The sequence below is a fragment of the Acanthisitta chloris genome, unplaced genomic scaffold, assembly GCF_000695815.1.
Source record: "Acanthisitta chloris isolate BGI_N310 unplaced genomic scaffold, ASM69581v1 scaffold18052, whole genome shotgun sequence".
NCBI classification, from domain to species: domain Eukaryota; kingdom Metazoa; phylum Chordata; class Aves; order Passeriformes; family Acanthisittidae; genus Acanthisitta; species Acanthisitta chloris.
Genome location: NW_008659562.1, coordinates 17,446 through 33,666, shown reverse-complemented (window position 1 = coordinate 33,666; position 16,221 = coordinate 17,446). Strand labels below are relative to the sequence as shown.

The window sequence follows — 16,221 nt, the reverse complement described above, 5'->3', positions numbered from 1 at the left end:
ATGGAAGATCAGCTCATTGGTGGGGATCCTATTAAATGCACTTTATTGGCATCTAACATAGTGGAGAAAATTGCTGTTTTGTTAAAAAAATAAATAAATTTGTAGCTATTAGTAGGTTTTGGCAGAACATGAGCTGTCAGTGTGTTCAGGTGGCCGAGAAGGCCAGTGGCATCCTGGCTTGTATCAGAAATAGCATGGCCAGCAGTGCTAGGGAAGGGATTGCCCCTCTGTACTGGGTAGGACTAGGGCAGTGATCATCCCTCTGGCACTGGTGAGGCTGCATCTCAAATCCTGTTGTTCAGTTTTGGCCCCCTCACTACAAGAAAGACATTGAGGTGCTGAAGGGTGTCCAGAGAAGAGCAGCGAAGCTGGTGAAGGGTCTGGAGCACAAGTCTGAAGAGGAGAGGCTGAGGGAGCTGGGGGTGTTTAACCTGGAGAAAAGGAGGCTCAGGGGAGACCTTATCACCCTCTACAACTCCCTGACAGGAGGTTGTAGTGAGGTGGGAGTCAGTCTCTTCTCCCAGGTACTGAGTGATAGGACAAGAGGAAATGGCCTCAGGGAAGGTTTAGATTGTATATTAGGAAAAATTGCTTCATGAAAACGGTTGTCAAGCATTGGAAGAGGCTGCTCAGGGAAGTGGAGGAGTTGCCATCACTGGAGTTAAGTCATGAAGATGTGGCACTTGGGGACGTGGTTTAGTGGTGGACTTGGCAGTGCTGTGTTAATGGTTAGAATCGATGACCTTAGAAATCTTTTCCAATCCCAATGATTCTGTCATTCTGTGATTCTATGATTTTACCATGACAACTACCTTAGAACTTACTCAGGAATTTGGTTCTGATAATATGGTTGCTTTTCTCTAGTTTTTTATTTGAACAGATGGGTTCATTGCCTTGAGAAGTCACTGAAATACAGGGGCTTAGAAAAAGTAGAGTTGACTTTTCTCTGAGAAATAATTATGAAAGACAATTATGAAAACACAAACCTGCTTCTGTACTGTGATACATAACTCCAATTAGCAGTTTATTAGGGTATGCTGTTTCTGATTGGACTCTGAAACCTTTTCTCATTATAAACCAATATAGAACTCTTCAAGAGTGTGTATTAAAAAAACTAATGATGTTTGCAGAGAGATGAAAGTGCACTGGATGAAAGGAAGACTGACCTCACTAGCCTGTTGTTGTAACTAAAGCATTTTCTGTTGTGAACAGAGAATGATTCTTGTATGAAAGAATCATTACATAATTAATCTTTCTAGAAAGGTGACAGCTGTGGAAGAATCTCTTTTAAAGCAGCAAAAACTCTTTAACAACCTCACCCTTCCACATATGGTTGTCTAGGATACTTAGCTGATGGAACAGGTGATTAACTCTGGGAAAGTGAGAGATTGATCTGGAGGAAATGGTATAGGTGAAAATTTGGTCTTTTAGCCCTTGTGACTGCTTGACAAAGGATGAAGCAGTATAAACTCATGCTAAAGGTTATTGAGTGTCTTTGAAATACTGAATATTAAAATCTTGAAGCAGTATATATTTGCAGTATATTTTTCGATGAGTTTAGTCTAAAATCTACATAACTAGTTTAATTAAATGGTTTAATTAAAAAATACCTTATTTCTGTCAGGTATTTCATCGATTTGCTAAAAACTTCCATCTGGCTCATGATCCTTATTTTAACACTTTTCCTTTAAACTATTAAATATAAAAACACTCAAGGAGAAAACATTTTCTTGTGACTGTCTGTCAGGACTGGAGATATGCAGGTATCCTCAATTCTGCTTAAGTGAAGCAAGTAGTATTCAAAGACCTCTACCAAAGGCAGTTAAAATATGAGTTGTAGTTGGATATGCTAAAATTTTGGCCATGGTTCACCAGAACTCAGATGTGAAATGTGTCAGAATATGCATATTTTATTTTAACCAGTAAAGTCAAACTTGGGATGTTGTCAGAAATGATTACTCCTGCCTACATATTGATGTCATATTGCATCCCAAATTTCATACCTCTATCATATTTTTTCATACAAGCATGGTCATGTTTTGAGACAAGAAATTGGGCAGCCATGGTCAGCATGGTACTACTCCTGACCTGAGTTCTGGGAGCCAGCAGATGCTAGCTCTGCTTTGGGTAATAGAGTGTTGATGTACCTACATGGCTTCTAATTAGAAGCAGTCTTGCATTAAGCAGGTCGGATGACATGGCAGAATGGGTTTGTGTTTTAAACATTTTATATGGACTTATCTTTGACTTCCTTTTTTTTCTCTTTCCACAAAAACCACAAGCCTGTAACTGAATGTTGGGTTATGCTGCAAGAGTAGATAGTTGCCCTGATTTAGTAGAATGTGGTTAATTGAGTCTGATGTAATATCCCTTGGTATGCAGCATTTTGGATTCACAGAATCAAACCTCTGTTTGCCTGTGTTTATCCCAGTGTCAGAGCCTACTTGAAAAGTTTGCTGTCTGTGCAAACCGTTCATAGCAATGCAGAACTTACAATATATGCTTAGTGTACTAATCTTGAATTGTTTTTCACTTTTTAGTTCAGCGCACACTTCTGGAGAACTAAATTCAAGAAAACAGGATGAAGAACAGATCTTTGAAACTGGATACAGAGCCTGCATTCTGCCTGAAAAAAAAAAGCCAACAAAGAAAGGAAACAAAAAAAGCATAACACAAACAGCAGAGTCTGAAGTTGCATGAGAAAACAGTTCTTGTTTGAAACACCTCTGGGAGTGTGACTTAGACCTGAGTACTTTGGTATGGTTAGTCCTGTGAAGCATTGTTGCACACTGATATGTGGCCTTAATGACAGGAGTGTAGAAGTATGTTGTGCCTTTACATTCTTGCCTTTACTCCTCTGACAAGTGGGAGTGTCTCAAGTGCATCCAGTATGTTTAACTTTTCCTTACCTCTTCAAAACAATAAGCAGTCAAGGTTTAGTTATGTCATTGCTTTCAGGCAGTGCAAACGTTTTTTTAAATATCCTTTACACAGTAAGTGTGCCAACCAGCCACGTTGGTGTATGTTGTGGGCACCTGAATGGCTCACTATGTATGGGTAATGGGTCTGGGTGTGGGTGCTGCTGCTGATCCAATCTGTGTAGCTGCCTGGGTCAGCCACCAAGGAAGAGATACTTGTTCTTGAGCATTCAAGAGAAAAAAAAGCCTGTTTTGGTTTTGCTTTTTTTTTGTTCATTGCATCTGTCTGGTACAGATTGAGAAAACCTAAACTTGTTGCACACAGACCCCTCATCCTTTCTGGCTCTTCTTGCTTACCAAGTACTGAGCTGGTCAGTTGTGGAGAAGCCTGATTTGCAAATCAGAACCATAATTGGATTTCTTACATCTGGTGAGATGGGTTTAGTTGACATGGTGATGTTATGTCATAGGTTGGATTCAGTGCTCTCAGAGGTTTTTTCCAACCGTAGTGATTCTGTGATTGATGTTTGGCATTGTCTGAACAAGTTGTGAATGAAGTATTGAGGAGTCGGGATGAACATCTTCAGGCTTCCGTAACCGAAAGCTTGACAGAAAATAGCATTGAATTCAGAAGGTTTATCATATGCACATAAAGGACAGCAACAGTACTACAGTTCCAAAGTACAGCAAGACTGAGCAGAGCAGCCCAGCCTGCTCCACAGGCATCCATCAAACAGAGTAATTAGCGTGCAAAGTGCTTTTGGATTTGTGAAGGATTGCCCTCAGGATGACATCCTACGATTGCATCCTCATCTGAAAGCACTTGTGTGCTGTGCTGTGGCTCTTGGAAGTGTCAGGAAGGTTTCAAGGATCTGTGGAAACATGAAAAACTGCAACTCATAACAGCTGAAGGACTAAATCTGGAATAATAACTAGTTCTGTCTGGAAGGAATAGTCTGACCAGTTTTGTTGGTTTTCATTCTAATTGTTTCAAATTTTCTTGCAATTTTACAATATGTGTCTTACTAATGTGCTTCAGCCACCTGACAAAGTTCTACAGGAACATGGCATTTCATGGAACATCTTAGAAGTCATTATGAATTTGGATATTAAACCTGTAAATATATCTGTGCATTCAAATATGAATGTATGCCAAGGATAATTCATTTAAGAATTTCTTGTACATGTTTCTTAGCTTGCAACAAAGCTTTACACAGATTGTCATATTTTGTTACGGAATTAATTTGTAAGTCTCTTTTTGCCTCACTCCTGCTTTTAGTATAAAATTGCTAAAACCTTTAAGTGTGTTTGAGGGTGCAAAACTGATTTTTATATAAACATTTGATCTATGTAAATACAAAGGGAGGAAATGTACTGCTAACCTGTGTGAATAAACAGGTATCTCATATCAATGCCAAGTGTAGAGAAAACATAAATAAGTCAGTGTTTGTTAAGGATAGAATGGCAGGGGAAGCTCAAAACTAATTTTTAGCTAACCAGACTCTTGGATCTTTTTTCAGCTTTTGCAAGCCTAAAAATTACTTCTTAAAACTTCCTATCAACATTGTGATTTTTCTAAAAATAAATTTAAAAAAAATGTTTGTGTTTTTCTTCTTCATAGTTCTAAAAACATTAAACTTTTGGTGCTTGACTAAAGAAGGACACTTCAAATAGTTTGCCTTCCTGATGTGTCTGATGACATCCATCAGCAGTTCAGGTTTACTTCCTGTAGACATTTTAATCATTTTAGAAGAAAGCTGGCCAGTAACAACAGAGCTTTGAGCTACTTTCACAGGTTGCTTACCAGTGCAAAGTGCAGAGAAGACATCTGTCTGAAGGGCAGGCATGGGTTTTGAAAGAGATTTCGTAGCACAGAATCTACTGAAAATCTGCACAACAATAGAAGGTTTAGTATCCATCTATCTATCATCACATCCTTCAGGAGTAGACACTTTTGCAGGGCCATGTGTTGTCTCACCTTCTGATGTGAGGAGACCATAACTGAATGAGATAGCACTGCGAGGGTTGCCAAGTGCCTAAATAACTACAAGTTTACTGATGTATTTTCTTTTCAGTCTTAACAGGCATAGATGATCATATGAATTTTGAGGGCAGCTATACTCCACAAAGCAGGCAAAGCTAATGACAGAGAATGATGGAATGCTGATACCAGCAACTCTGGTCCACTGGGTTTGTCCAGTTCTGGTTTCACAGGCTGGAGTTGTGGAAGAAGGAAGAAAGATTGGCTGCTGCCACCAAGGAAGAAGAGGTTAAAGAGAAGGCATGAAATTTCAGTCTGTTCTCTTGTTGTGAGGACCTGCTAATTTCTGAGTTTGTTACTTTTGTGCAGATAAAATGCAGCAGTTCACTTGTAGTTACTGGGGTATAAATTGCTGCATTGCTAATTGCCTCCCTACCCATTGAAATTTGTATCTTATTTCTATCTCGCTCAACTGCCCTTACTAGCTAGACATCCTTATTCATTATTTCTCCCATTCATTGGGACAGGAGACATTATCAGCCAACAATTATCCATCACCCTACTGAAGTAGTTTTATGGTCAGCTCCCACAGACCAGCTGCTGCCCATCATGGCCTTGTGAGCTGTCAGTGGCTTTCAGATCCAAATTGGGAATTAATGTTGTAGTTTCCATACAGGTTTCAATCAGATTGTACAGTGGAATGAAAAAATACTGTCCCTTCTAGGCCCAAAATTCATGTTCATCCTGGTGAGGTACCATTACTACTAAACTGAGTTCAAATGGATGGCAACAAAGAGCTCAGTCCCATTCTTGTGGCACACCCTCTTCAGTTCTGTTTTTTTCTCCAGCCTACTTTGAGGATGAAAAGGCTTCTGGGCCTCTACACTATCAGTAATAGGAGGAAAAATAATCAAAGCAGGTTCTTCTAGAATAATATGTCACTTTAGCTTCTACAGGGTAGCTGTGGTGGCAGTTTAGTTCATCCTGTCAGTGGAAAGGACTGCTTGAAAAATCTTTTGATGGCTTTCCAATGCCATGTCCATTTCAAATACTTATCCAAACAAATTCATCAGGCTGTGGACATGAAAGCAGGCAGTTTTTAAGCATAAACTATGGCAGCTTTTTACTGTAGCTCTTACTTGTTGACATTTCAGTATCTTGTCCAAATTTTGAATGCTAAGAAAAACTTTTTAGTGCCCTCAGTTTTCAGTGTGCCTTGGGCTGCATTACACCCTCAGTGGTGCATTTCTATGTTTTTTCACTAATTACTTCAGGCCATGATCTAAACCATGTTGTTCTTTGCGTGTTTTGTACTTGACAAGATTATGAAACAAATCTTAACCTTTTCACAAGCTGAAAATATTTTATTTTTGCTCTTTTCTGTTATGCCAGCATAAAAGACACATTTGAAAGAAAGTTAAGAGATTATTAGGACTAGGAAAATTACTCGAATGGATCAAAAATGCAGCTTTTTTCAAATCCCTGCATTTGGAGTACTTTAAGAACCACAAGAATAAAATACTAAAATACACATTTCTGCATCTGCTTGTGAAAAAAAGCATTGAAGTTTTAGCTAGTGCATAGTAACTATATTCTTCTGTTGGCAGAAATTGTATTATCAATGCACTTGTGTGTTTGGCTTATATTAATATTAATGTCTAATATTACCAGATACTTCGATATTTGAATTGAAATGCTTCCATTTTTATGACAAAAGATGAGTACTGCAGTGGCTTTCCCCAGCAGTTCTAATATGTAATTTGGTTCTTTCATCTCCAATAGACTCATACAGCAGGTCACCCATGCCAAAGAGACCGGTGTCTAACCTCTGCCCGCAGGAAGGATGAGGCTGCCACTGTGATGAGTTATGACTCTTCTCTTTTTGCCTTTTATCTTGTCTCATCTAAAAGCCTGATGGGCTAAAAGTATGTAGTGTGGAGAACTGACAGACACACCAGCTCCTTCTGTACCACCATTTGCCATTTCTAAAATGTTGGGATTTTTCCTGAAAGAACAAGTGAAAACCCCCAGGCAATTCATCCACCTTGTCAAGTGAAGAGTAGGCAGAACTTTGTTTTCCCTTTAAACTGAAAAAGATGGGTCAATGATTTCTCAAAGTGTTAAAACTGCAAATTATGGTCAGGTGTAAGGCCATATATTTCATTTTAATATATAATATTTTTTACTTGCTATCTCAGGCAAGTTTTTGACAGAGCTGAGCCTAAGAAGTTCCTGCAATGCCTCCAAGAACAGATGTGGGATAAGTATTCAAGACATCCTGACTCCTACACTGTCTCCACTCCTTCCAGTGCCACCTTTGTACTGTTTTTCTTTAGACAGAGCAGTAACTGGCTTCAGAAGAACTAGACAAATATGCATCATCCTCAAAGGTCATCTGAGAATATTCAGTGTCACAATGTATCAGGAGGCAGGTGAGAGAATGCATTTTGGGAAGACTTCACTTACAAGAACAACTGTTTTGGAGTAAAGCTACTTAACATATGTGAGCTGCTTGGACTTGCCTGGGACTAGTACACAGCCTTGAAAACTTTCCCGTCCCTTCTGGCAAATTCATCACTGATATGAAGATTAGAACATGTGTGCCTGGTTTTGGTGTTCTGGAAAAAAAATAAACAGTAGATTTATGGGATTGCCTGCTCCATGGTATAGTTCTTGTTTTAACTAGCTGATAAAGTCACTTTTTCAACCTACGTGTCCTGACTCTTTTGGGATTGAGCAGTTGGCCCTGTGAAAGAGAATCATAATACACAAAGTGAACTTTAGAGCTTCTGTTAGTAGCTTGTTAGTTGGGCCATGTGATACATTAAGCCAGGGCTTTATGAACCATTCTGCTGGTTCAAAAGGGGTGTATGGTAGGGGGGAGGAGGGAGAGTGGGAAGGAGGCGACCTACTTGAACATCAGGCTTCTTGAAGATCCAATATCACCAGGTTCTATCAGTCCAGTTTATGTTCCATACATTTTTTTTGTAGTTAGCATAAAAGTATTCAATCAACTGTATGCTTTAGGTAACTCAACAGAAATGCAGTTGGGGCCAGCCTATGCCGCACATCAGGCTGAATCACTCAGCAACACCATGAGCATTCAGACTGGCCATTAATGGTAGCAGAGTCCTGAGCTATTCAGTGCCCTAGACTAAACAGCAGTGACAAAATGCCCTGTGGCTTACCCACCAGCACAAGGGCAGATGCACACCAGTCTCCTTGCTGGCATAGGGCACCAGTGTGATGATTGCAATCCAGTTCAGAGGACAAGAATAGTGGCATATGTATTTTCTGGAGAAAGGTTATGGCAAAACTGGATTTTAATCACATCAGTGACTTTAAAGTATGTTCATGTATGGATAGATGCATGATTTTTGTTCATTTTCCAAAGCCTTGTGTTGTCATACTCAGTGCTATCTAAAATCTTCCTCCATGTAGGATATGTGTGGATATTTATATTTTGTAAAAAAACAAGCCTAGGTCAAGGGAAGAACTCATGATGGGCAGTGTTTACTTTGTGAAGATAAGGATCATGTGATGATGTGAGGATCATCATAAAAAAAAAGACTTCTTGCCTTGCTATGAAACATTTCAGTTTTGGTTAATAGTAAATGCATTTGCAGCTTTCCTGATAGACTAGGTTTTAAAGCTGGTTTTGCTCAAAACCCCCACCATTACTGTAATAGGGGTAATTGGTTCAGATGGAAGGAGAGAAAGTCTAGGTTAGATGTGGGAAAAACGTTTTTCCCTGTGAGGGTGGTGAGACACTGGCACAGGTTGTCCAGGACGCTGTGGCTATCCCGACCCTGGCAGTGTTCAAGGCCAGACTGGATGAGCCTTGAGCAACCTGATCTAGTGAGGAGGTGTCCCTGCCCATGGCAGGGAGGGGTGGGACTAGATAATCTGTAAGGTTCATTCCAGTCCTTAAATTCTATGATTCTATGATCCACTGCGGAGCTGAGCATGCTTCAGGTGAGTAGTCTGATATCACATTTTAAGTTTTAAAAATTAGGGGTTTTTTTGTCAGCCATCCATATCCCATTCCCAAGTCTATGCAAAGCAGATTCTTGGCCTCCAGTTCCCTAACAGGGTGGCCTGAGTTAAAGGTTAAGACTCTGACACAATTGCCTTTATCAGAAATTGTTGCTCAGCCAAGAACTAAGCAGGGAAGCAGCACTTTGAGGACAGAGTATGAGATTCTTTCAAGCTCTCTTCAGAGAAGGAAGGTGTCCTCTTACAATCTACTTGAGCTCCCACAACACCACACCCTGCTTTGAAGGAAGGCAAAGATGTCAAACAGGTTGGCTTCCCTCTGGCAAGGAGGTGGATTCAGAGCACTCTGGCTCCCTGCTCATTGGGTGCTGCCACTAGTTGCCCAGCTCTCTGTGCTTCCTGCCTGGTAATAAGTAGATTTCTCGCAGCATGAGTGGCACTTAAGTTGCTGCTCACATCTTGGCCCTAACAGGGTTGCTCTATTGTTACTTGTACTTAAAGGGTTTTTTAGGAACTTCTCTCTCTTCCTGGGTGATCAGGTGTGATGGTGAGAGAACTCTTGTGAAAGAGTGGCGGATTCCAAGCTTCTCCCTCAAGCCCTGGCACTGTAGTTGCAACATCTAGCATCGTTGCTTGGAAAAAAACAGCCAGTGAAATCAAGGCACTGCATAGAAGACCATGGAGAAATTCAGAAGTATTTTACTTTTGTGCTTTGGCTTCCTTCTAGTCCATGTAAGAGGTAAGTGACCTTTGCCTTGGCTTATTTCTATGGCATGATTATTAAAAATTTAAAGAAAACGTAAACCCTAGAAAATGTGCTTATTTGGAAATGCTTGCTGGCATTTCTTTTCTGTTTCTACTGCTTCATTCAAGAAAGAAGCATTCAGGAGTGTTTACATAGCACTCCTGCAGTTTCTAGAGTTAGTATCTCTTGGATGATCACTTATAATAGCTATGCTTGTTGGAGTTTGTTTATTTGAACTTTTTGTTTTCTCTTTAGTGTCACTTGCCTGAAATTATTCACTAGCTTAGACCTGAGTATAAACTTTTTAAATGGAAGCTGTGAAACGAGAGCTTCAAGGGCAACTAAATGTTTCCAAAGAGATCCTTACTCAAATACTGATTTAATGTTGTAAAGTTTTTCTTGGTTATTGATAGTTTGAAACATACTATTTATATTATAACAAATTCTGATTCAAAGATTCTCATGCTTTCATATTGGTGCATATGTTTTAATAATTATAAAATGAATTTTTATTAACTTTAGACAATGTTTTCCTGAATATATAAAATCCACATGCAGGCATACTTTTTATTTTTTCCCAAGCAGGATTAATGAAGAAATGAATACATTTTATACATATTTTTTGATGAATGAATAGTAGTTGGTAAAATACTCATTTTGAGTATTTTAAAGTTGGTAAAATAGCTAATTTTGAGTTATTTTTGCTATATTCAAACATTAATCCTTTAAGAAAACATTCTGTTAAACTTTTCTTGATGTCAAACCAAATAGAATCATCCTTATGTGCATCTGCTGTGTGGTGTACTTGCAACCTGTCCTTTTTTGTAAATTAGCATTACTTCAGGAACTTGTAGTGCAGTGTTTGGCTACAGGAAGAAATAAATCATTAATCACTAGTTCCAAAATAGCAGCTGATGATGATCCTTCCACCACCCTCCATTTAAATGGAGATCTTGCAAGGATGGGCAGTGAAAAAACTTTGCCTTAACTTAGTGCACTAGTTTGATTTTAACAAATGAGGAATTATTTGGAGGTCTTCAGTAAGCAACATGGCATAGAAGGAGCAGAGCAGTAGGACTGTGCTGACCTGCATGTAGTGTGATGTGAGCAGTGATGACTCATGGAGTCTCTCATCACTGGCATGCAGAATTTCTTGTTCTAGGGGACTGTCTTATGCTAAATATTTCTGTTAAAACAGCCTGAGCATGGGCAAGCCAATTTGCTTATATTCTGCCTTTATAATTACAAGGGTAGTCAGCCTAATCATTCTTGATTTATATGTGTGTTAATTTAGAACCAGTTCAGGCCCTGATTTTGGGAAGAAGTCATTGCTGAAAGTTGCTGTAGGGTTTGGGCAGTCTTGTGACTGTGGAAATTATTTCATCCACTTTGACAAGCAAAATGAATTATTTTAAGTCTATGGCAACAGGCACTGAATTTTATCAGCAAAATATTCACCATGTTTCAGGGGACATTTGCAGAAACCAATTCGCAGTGCCAGTCAAGACATGATATGAGAAAGACTTGGCCATGCTGCTGGAAAGCTGGTCTAAGTACTTCTGATAGGAAAGTACCATCTGTCACAACTTTTAGAAACTACTGAGCCACCATGGGCAGTGCAGATGACATCATTCCTCTTATCATCCAGCATTTCCTTTATATCTGGCTATCTTCAGTTAGTTGGACTAGACTACCTTGATGGACAATTCAAATGAAATAAACTTCACAGAAACTTCTTCCACTGAATTTCATGCTAACATCCCACATTGGGTTACTGTGGCTCAGCTGAGCTGTGGTGATCCAGCTTTGACTGTGCCTACATTGCCCACTTAGGCTGTGTTATGGCACAGCTTAGGCTCTACTTCCCCAGCAACTGAGATCATGCATCTGTTTGAAATATACTGCAGGTCCCATTTGGGCCATAAACCTGTGTGCACACCTGCAGCAGGCAAGAAGTGCAACCTGAGGCCTCTCTTATATGGACCTGAAAAGCAGCTGAGACTCACTCAGGCCTGACTGCTCAGAATGCTCCTCAGGTTCCCAAAATAAGTAAAACCTACATATCCATGGTCCTTAAGGTAAACTGACAGATCATATATTTAGTCAGTAACAAAGATGGTGCAAAGATTGATGATGTCTGAGATGTATTGTTTACTCCATCAGATAGTGAATGCTATGCAGGTAAAGAGAACAGGATTTTTTTGCTAGCCAGTAAACAATGTACTACTGTCTAGCTAAGGCTTGCAAAGTTTTTGACTCAAAACTAGTTGTATCCTCAGTTAATTAGCTGGGCACTTTATGGGGAGAAAATTACAGACCTGTTTGGATTTGAGACACCATGTGATTTAGTACTGTGAACAATGTAGTTTTCACTGGAGTTAAAAGAATAGGAGAGATGAAAAGCACAGTCTTGGTTTTCTAATACTGCTCCATCTAGCTCCAGTCCTCACTGTTGTTCTGTGTGAGGTCTGTGTGTACGTGCTGGAGCACTTGTGGAATCAGCAGGGAAGTGTCAAGACAACAAATTCTCTTCTGTTGTTCACCAAAACTATTTCACCCCCAATACCAGAGCTGCCATCATGCATAGGCATGCCAGGGCTATCAGCCAAGGTTGTGATTGCAGTTTGTCAAACAGACATACCTGAACTGATTGAAACACAAACAACAGCAGAGCTGTTGCAACATCAGAGCTTGGAAAGAGATAACTGGTGTAGTTAGCCTCTCACATTCATTTTTCAAACATTGCTGCCACACTGCAAGCCTGGCAGCAGTGCCCAACCTGCCTTCAGTATGTATGTTTCCCTCATCTGCATCAACAAGTGTCGGTCCCTTTCCATGCCATTAGGAGTAATAAATGAACAAATAGATTCTTTCAAGATTAGGAGGAGAGAGATTGAGATTTTTTTTATTAGTGTCTTCTGTCATTTCCACAGGTTGACATCTATGAGTGTTATGAGAAAATGCTCTCTAAAATCTGATCTGTAGTAAAATATCTGAAGGCAAACATGCCATCCCAGCTGAAAGAAAGGGCTTGGATGGGTTATGAAAATGTACCAGTCCCATTTCCACTGAATAAGCTTTGCTTGTCATCAATAGATTTTTATTTCCTGAGGAATTTATGTAAAAAGCTAAATCACAGCAATATATTTTCAAAGGACAACAATGTTTCAGATTAAATGAAAACAAAGGCCAGAGTAGGCACTAAGATTAGCAGGCAAATTAAAATCCTTCCTTATATCCCAGGTCTTATAATGCCAGGGGCATAAATTTCACACCTGGAACAGTCCTGGGTTAACAACAACAAAGCCTCCTGGGCCACAAACTACATTGCATCGAAACTGCAACTCCACCTTTCAGATTACCATCTGCAAGGAGCAGAAGTTGAGATACGAGCCAGATTTTTCTATTCACAAAGGACCATTTTGTTTCCTGAGCATAATTGTAACAAAAAGAAGGCTGGCTCTTTGTTCAGAAATCCAACCCAGATATGCACAGCATTCTGCTTGACAAGGCTCTTGATTTCTGTTCTCTCTGAAGGCTAAGCCACCAGATCCTCTTCCAAGTCTCTTAGTTTTGAAGTTCAGACACAAACAGATGCTCCATCACACTCTGCCCAGGGTCATTCTGAGAGGCTTCTCTGTGCACTGCGGTGCCATGTGCAGAGGCTTCTTCAGCTCTGAGAAGGAAGCCTGATTGCATTTCTCATTTAGTCCAAATGAGCTGGGACGTGGCTCCTGAGACTCTGCAGAGGCTTTGTTGCTGAACAGATCTGCATTCAGCAGCTCTTTCCAGCACTATTCTTTCCTAGAAAATACATTCTTAATAGCATGAAACAGAGGAGATGCAGGCCTTGCTTCATTGCCTCCTTGCAACTTAAACACAGAAACAAAGAATCTGCATGAAGTGCCCTGATCATCCACTTCAACTTGGCAATATTATTAATCCCTTTGGAAGCAGTATAGATAATTATGTTGGTGGGCTACTTCAGGGGCCACAGGATTGGTCATACAACAGAATCTCTGAAACAAAATCAATCTGATATTAAGCTACAGGATAGCACTGCTGAGATCTGTGCTACCCATATTGAGGATCTAGGGGTACTTTGCATGTATTTTACCAGTATATTTGGTATGAAGGTGGGAAAAGGAACATTAAAAGACACTCTGTGAGCAACAGCAGCAACAAAGCCTGGCATCACCCTGCCCACGTGTTATCTTCTGTTCCCTCTGTTGCCTCCAAGCTATCCACTGAGGAAAGTGGGGTTTAGCAGCTGCTACTTCAGCAGTCTGTGGTCACTCTCAGAGTCCAGCACAGCTGTTGCCTGTGCCACATTAAGGGTTTCAGTAGTAACACTCAAATAGATCTCTTGTTTGAGTACAGTTCTCATGTAATGGGACCAACATCAAGCCTGAGACTCTTAGATCGAACAGCTGGAAAAGGCTGAACCACTCAGTGTCAGAGAAGCTTTGGCTGAAGAGCCCATGCTGTGGCCTAGGCTCTGCATCCTCATGACACAAAGCTGAAAGTCTGAGTTTCAGGTAGGCATGCAGACATATGGTGTTCCTTCATGGCAGTTCCCAATTCTTTTGCTCTGCCTGTAATTTTGCAGTACACATCAGCTTCTTCTGCACTCATTCTGAAGCATAATGCAGAAAATTATATGTGTTGTATTTTATGTATGCAGGGCATATCAGATCATAACAAATGTCAGCTACCTTTGAACAACTGTTGTTTGTCCACAGCAAAGCAAGGATCATAGAACTAGGTTTTCTTTCATGTTTGATGAGACTATGCTGCACAGACCTAAAGCAGTGCTGCCACTCTTGCTTTATTAGTGCTTCCTACTTGCTGGTAATAATTTAAATCTGTTCTTGTATGAATAAGCAAGACAGTCCTTTTCATTTCCCTTGAATTCAAACTATAACCAGAAGTGGCCTAGCAAAAAACATGAAACCAATAATCAGGTCCACATGTTGTGGTCTATATACTGGACTTTAGTTCTTAATTATAGATTTTAAAGCACACTCATTTTCCACCCCAGCGTCAAGGGCTTGTAATGGCAAACACTGTTTATGAAACTAAAGTGCCACGAAGGAAAAGCAAACTACAGTAACCTCATCAGGAAATAGGGATCATGAGGGTGTTACATCAAAGAAATAGTACCTGCTCATTGAGACTTTTTCCACAGGGTCTATTCTGGGGCATAAAGCTTTATGTTCTTCCACAACTTATCTTAAATGAGTAATTTCCTTTAAACAAACATAATTGCCTCCTGAATAAAGTTGGACCAGTAAATGGGTATGTTCTGAATCACATGCCTGGGAAAATACATCCCAATTTCTTATTACAGAGGAAATTGGTCTCATGATTGTATAATAACCAGAAATGATCTGTGCAAAGAATAACTTACCATTTCAGTTAAAAGGAACATCAAATGAGTCTCACAAGTGATTTTGGTAATATATATTCAGAAAATTTCAGAGAAGTCTGTTCTCATTCCCAGTCACCCACTTCCTCCTCAGAGTCTGCCAGCTTCAGAATGTTTTGAGCTCATTGTATTCATGAAACAATGCTTATTTAATAGCACTGGAGAAATCATATTTGTTCATATCTTTAAAAAAGATTTATCAAATCAACTTATTTTCCCTCTCCATCTAGCTCACAAGTTGAAGTTAATTGCTGCTGATTTATTTGTAACACAGGTAATCTCATCACAATCATATGACTTCTATCAATGCACTCAAAGCAAATAAATCTAATCATATTAATGACCAAAGGATTGATCTAACATGCATGTGCACATATGCATTTAAGATGTGTGTCCACAAACATGTATAAACACATGCAAACACATTTTCTTATGGATCTACGCTTAATTTTTAATACTTGACTGTGCAGTTTACAATCCTGAGAAGTTAATTTGTCACATAACCTGGTTCTCACTTAGCAATATTCATGCTTTCATATTTAAATGTGTGTAGTCTTAAGGGCCACAAGCTGTGTTCATATGGATCCAGTGCAGGACTAAGCCTACTTATGGAGATTAAAAATTGCAGAGTGATGCCTTGGGAGCCTGTTGTCAGAAAACTCCTGACAACAGTTGTAATGACAAGCTGGTAACACCTACCTGCAGAATCCAGCCCTGTTCCTCATAAATCCTCCTCAAAAGCTGTGCGACCTCAGAGCCTTGTGATCAGCTACATAGTGATCCATTTAACATTTAGGCCACACATTAAAGCACAGACAAAAGATGCTTCTGTTTGCATTTTAGTGACTGCATATTTGAGCCACATTTTCAGAAAACTAATATGGGCAAAAGTTTTTGAACATGAAATGCACATAAGGACATGACTTTACAGGGGACTGACTGCCTTGGTGGGGTTAGATGACCTCAGCTTCATGATGCTTCAGCAGCATGTGTTTTATATTCCAGGGAAATTACTAAAAGCTGTGTCAGTATCTCCATGTCAAACAGCAACCATAACAGTCTCCACATCACCAGCTTTCCACACTGATATAAGAAGGTTGGGCTGGGTCTACACTTCAGGTTTTTCACTGGCACAGCTACCAGTGTTGGGGCA

The 16,221-nt window shown here is 39.8% G+C and overlaps 1 protein-coding gene across 1 annotated transcript in view; it reads left to right on the top strand.

Moving 5' to 3' along the window:
- Positions 1-9,573: 9,573 nt before the first annotated feature.
- XG (Xg blood group) overlaps positions 9,574-16,221 on the top strand; it is a 19,796-nt gene continuing 13,148 nt past the window's right edge. Inside the window, 1 exon segment of the mRNA XM_009069426.1 lies at positions 9,574-9,634. Within this exon segment, the coding sequence (XP_009067674.1) occupies positions 9,574-9,634 (61 nt within the window).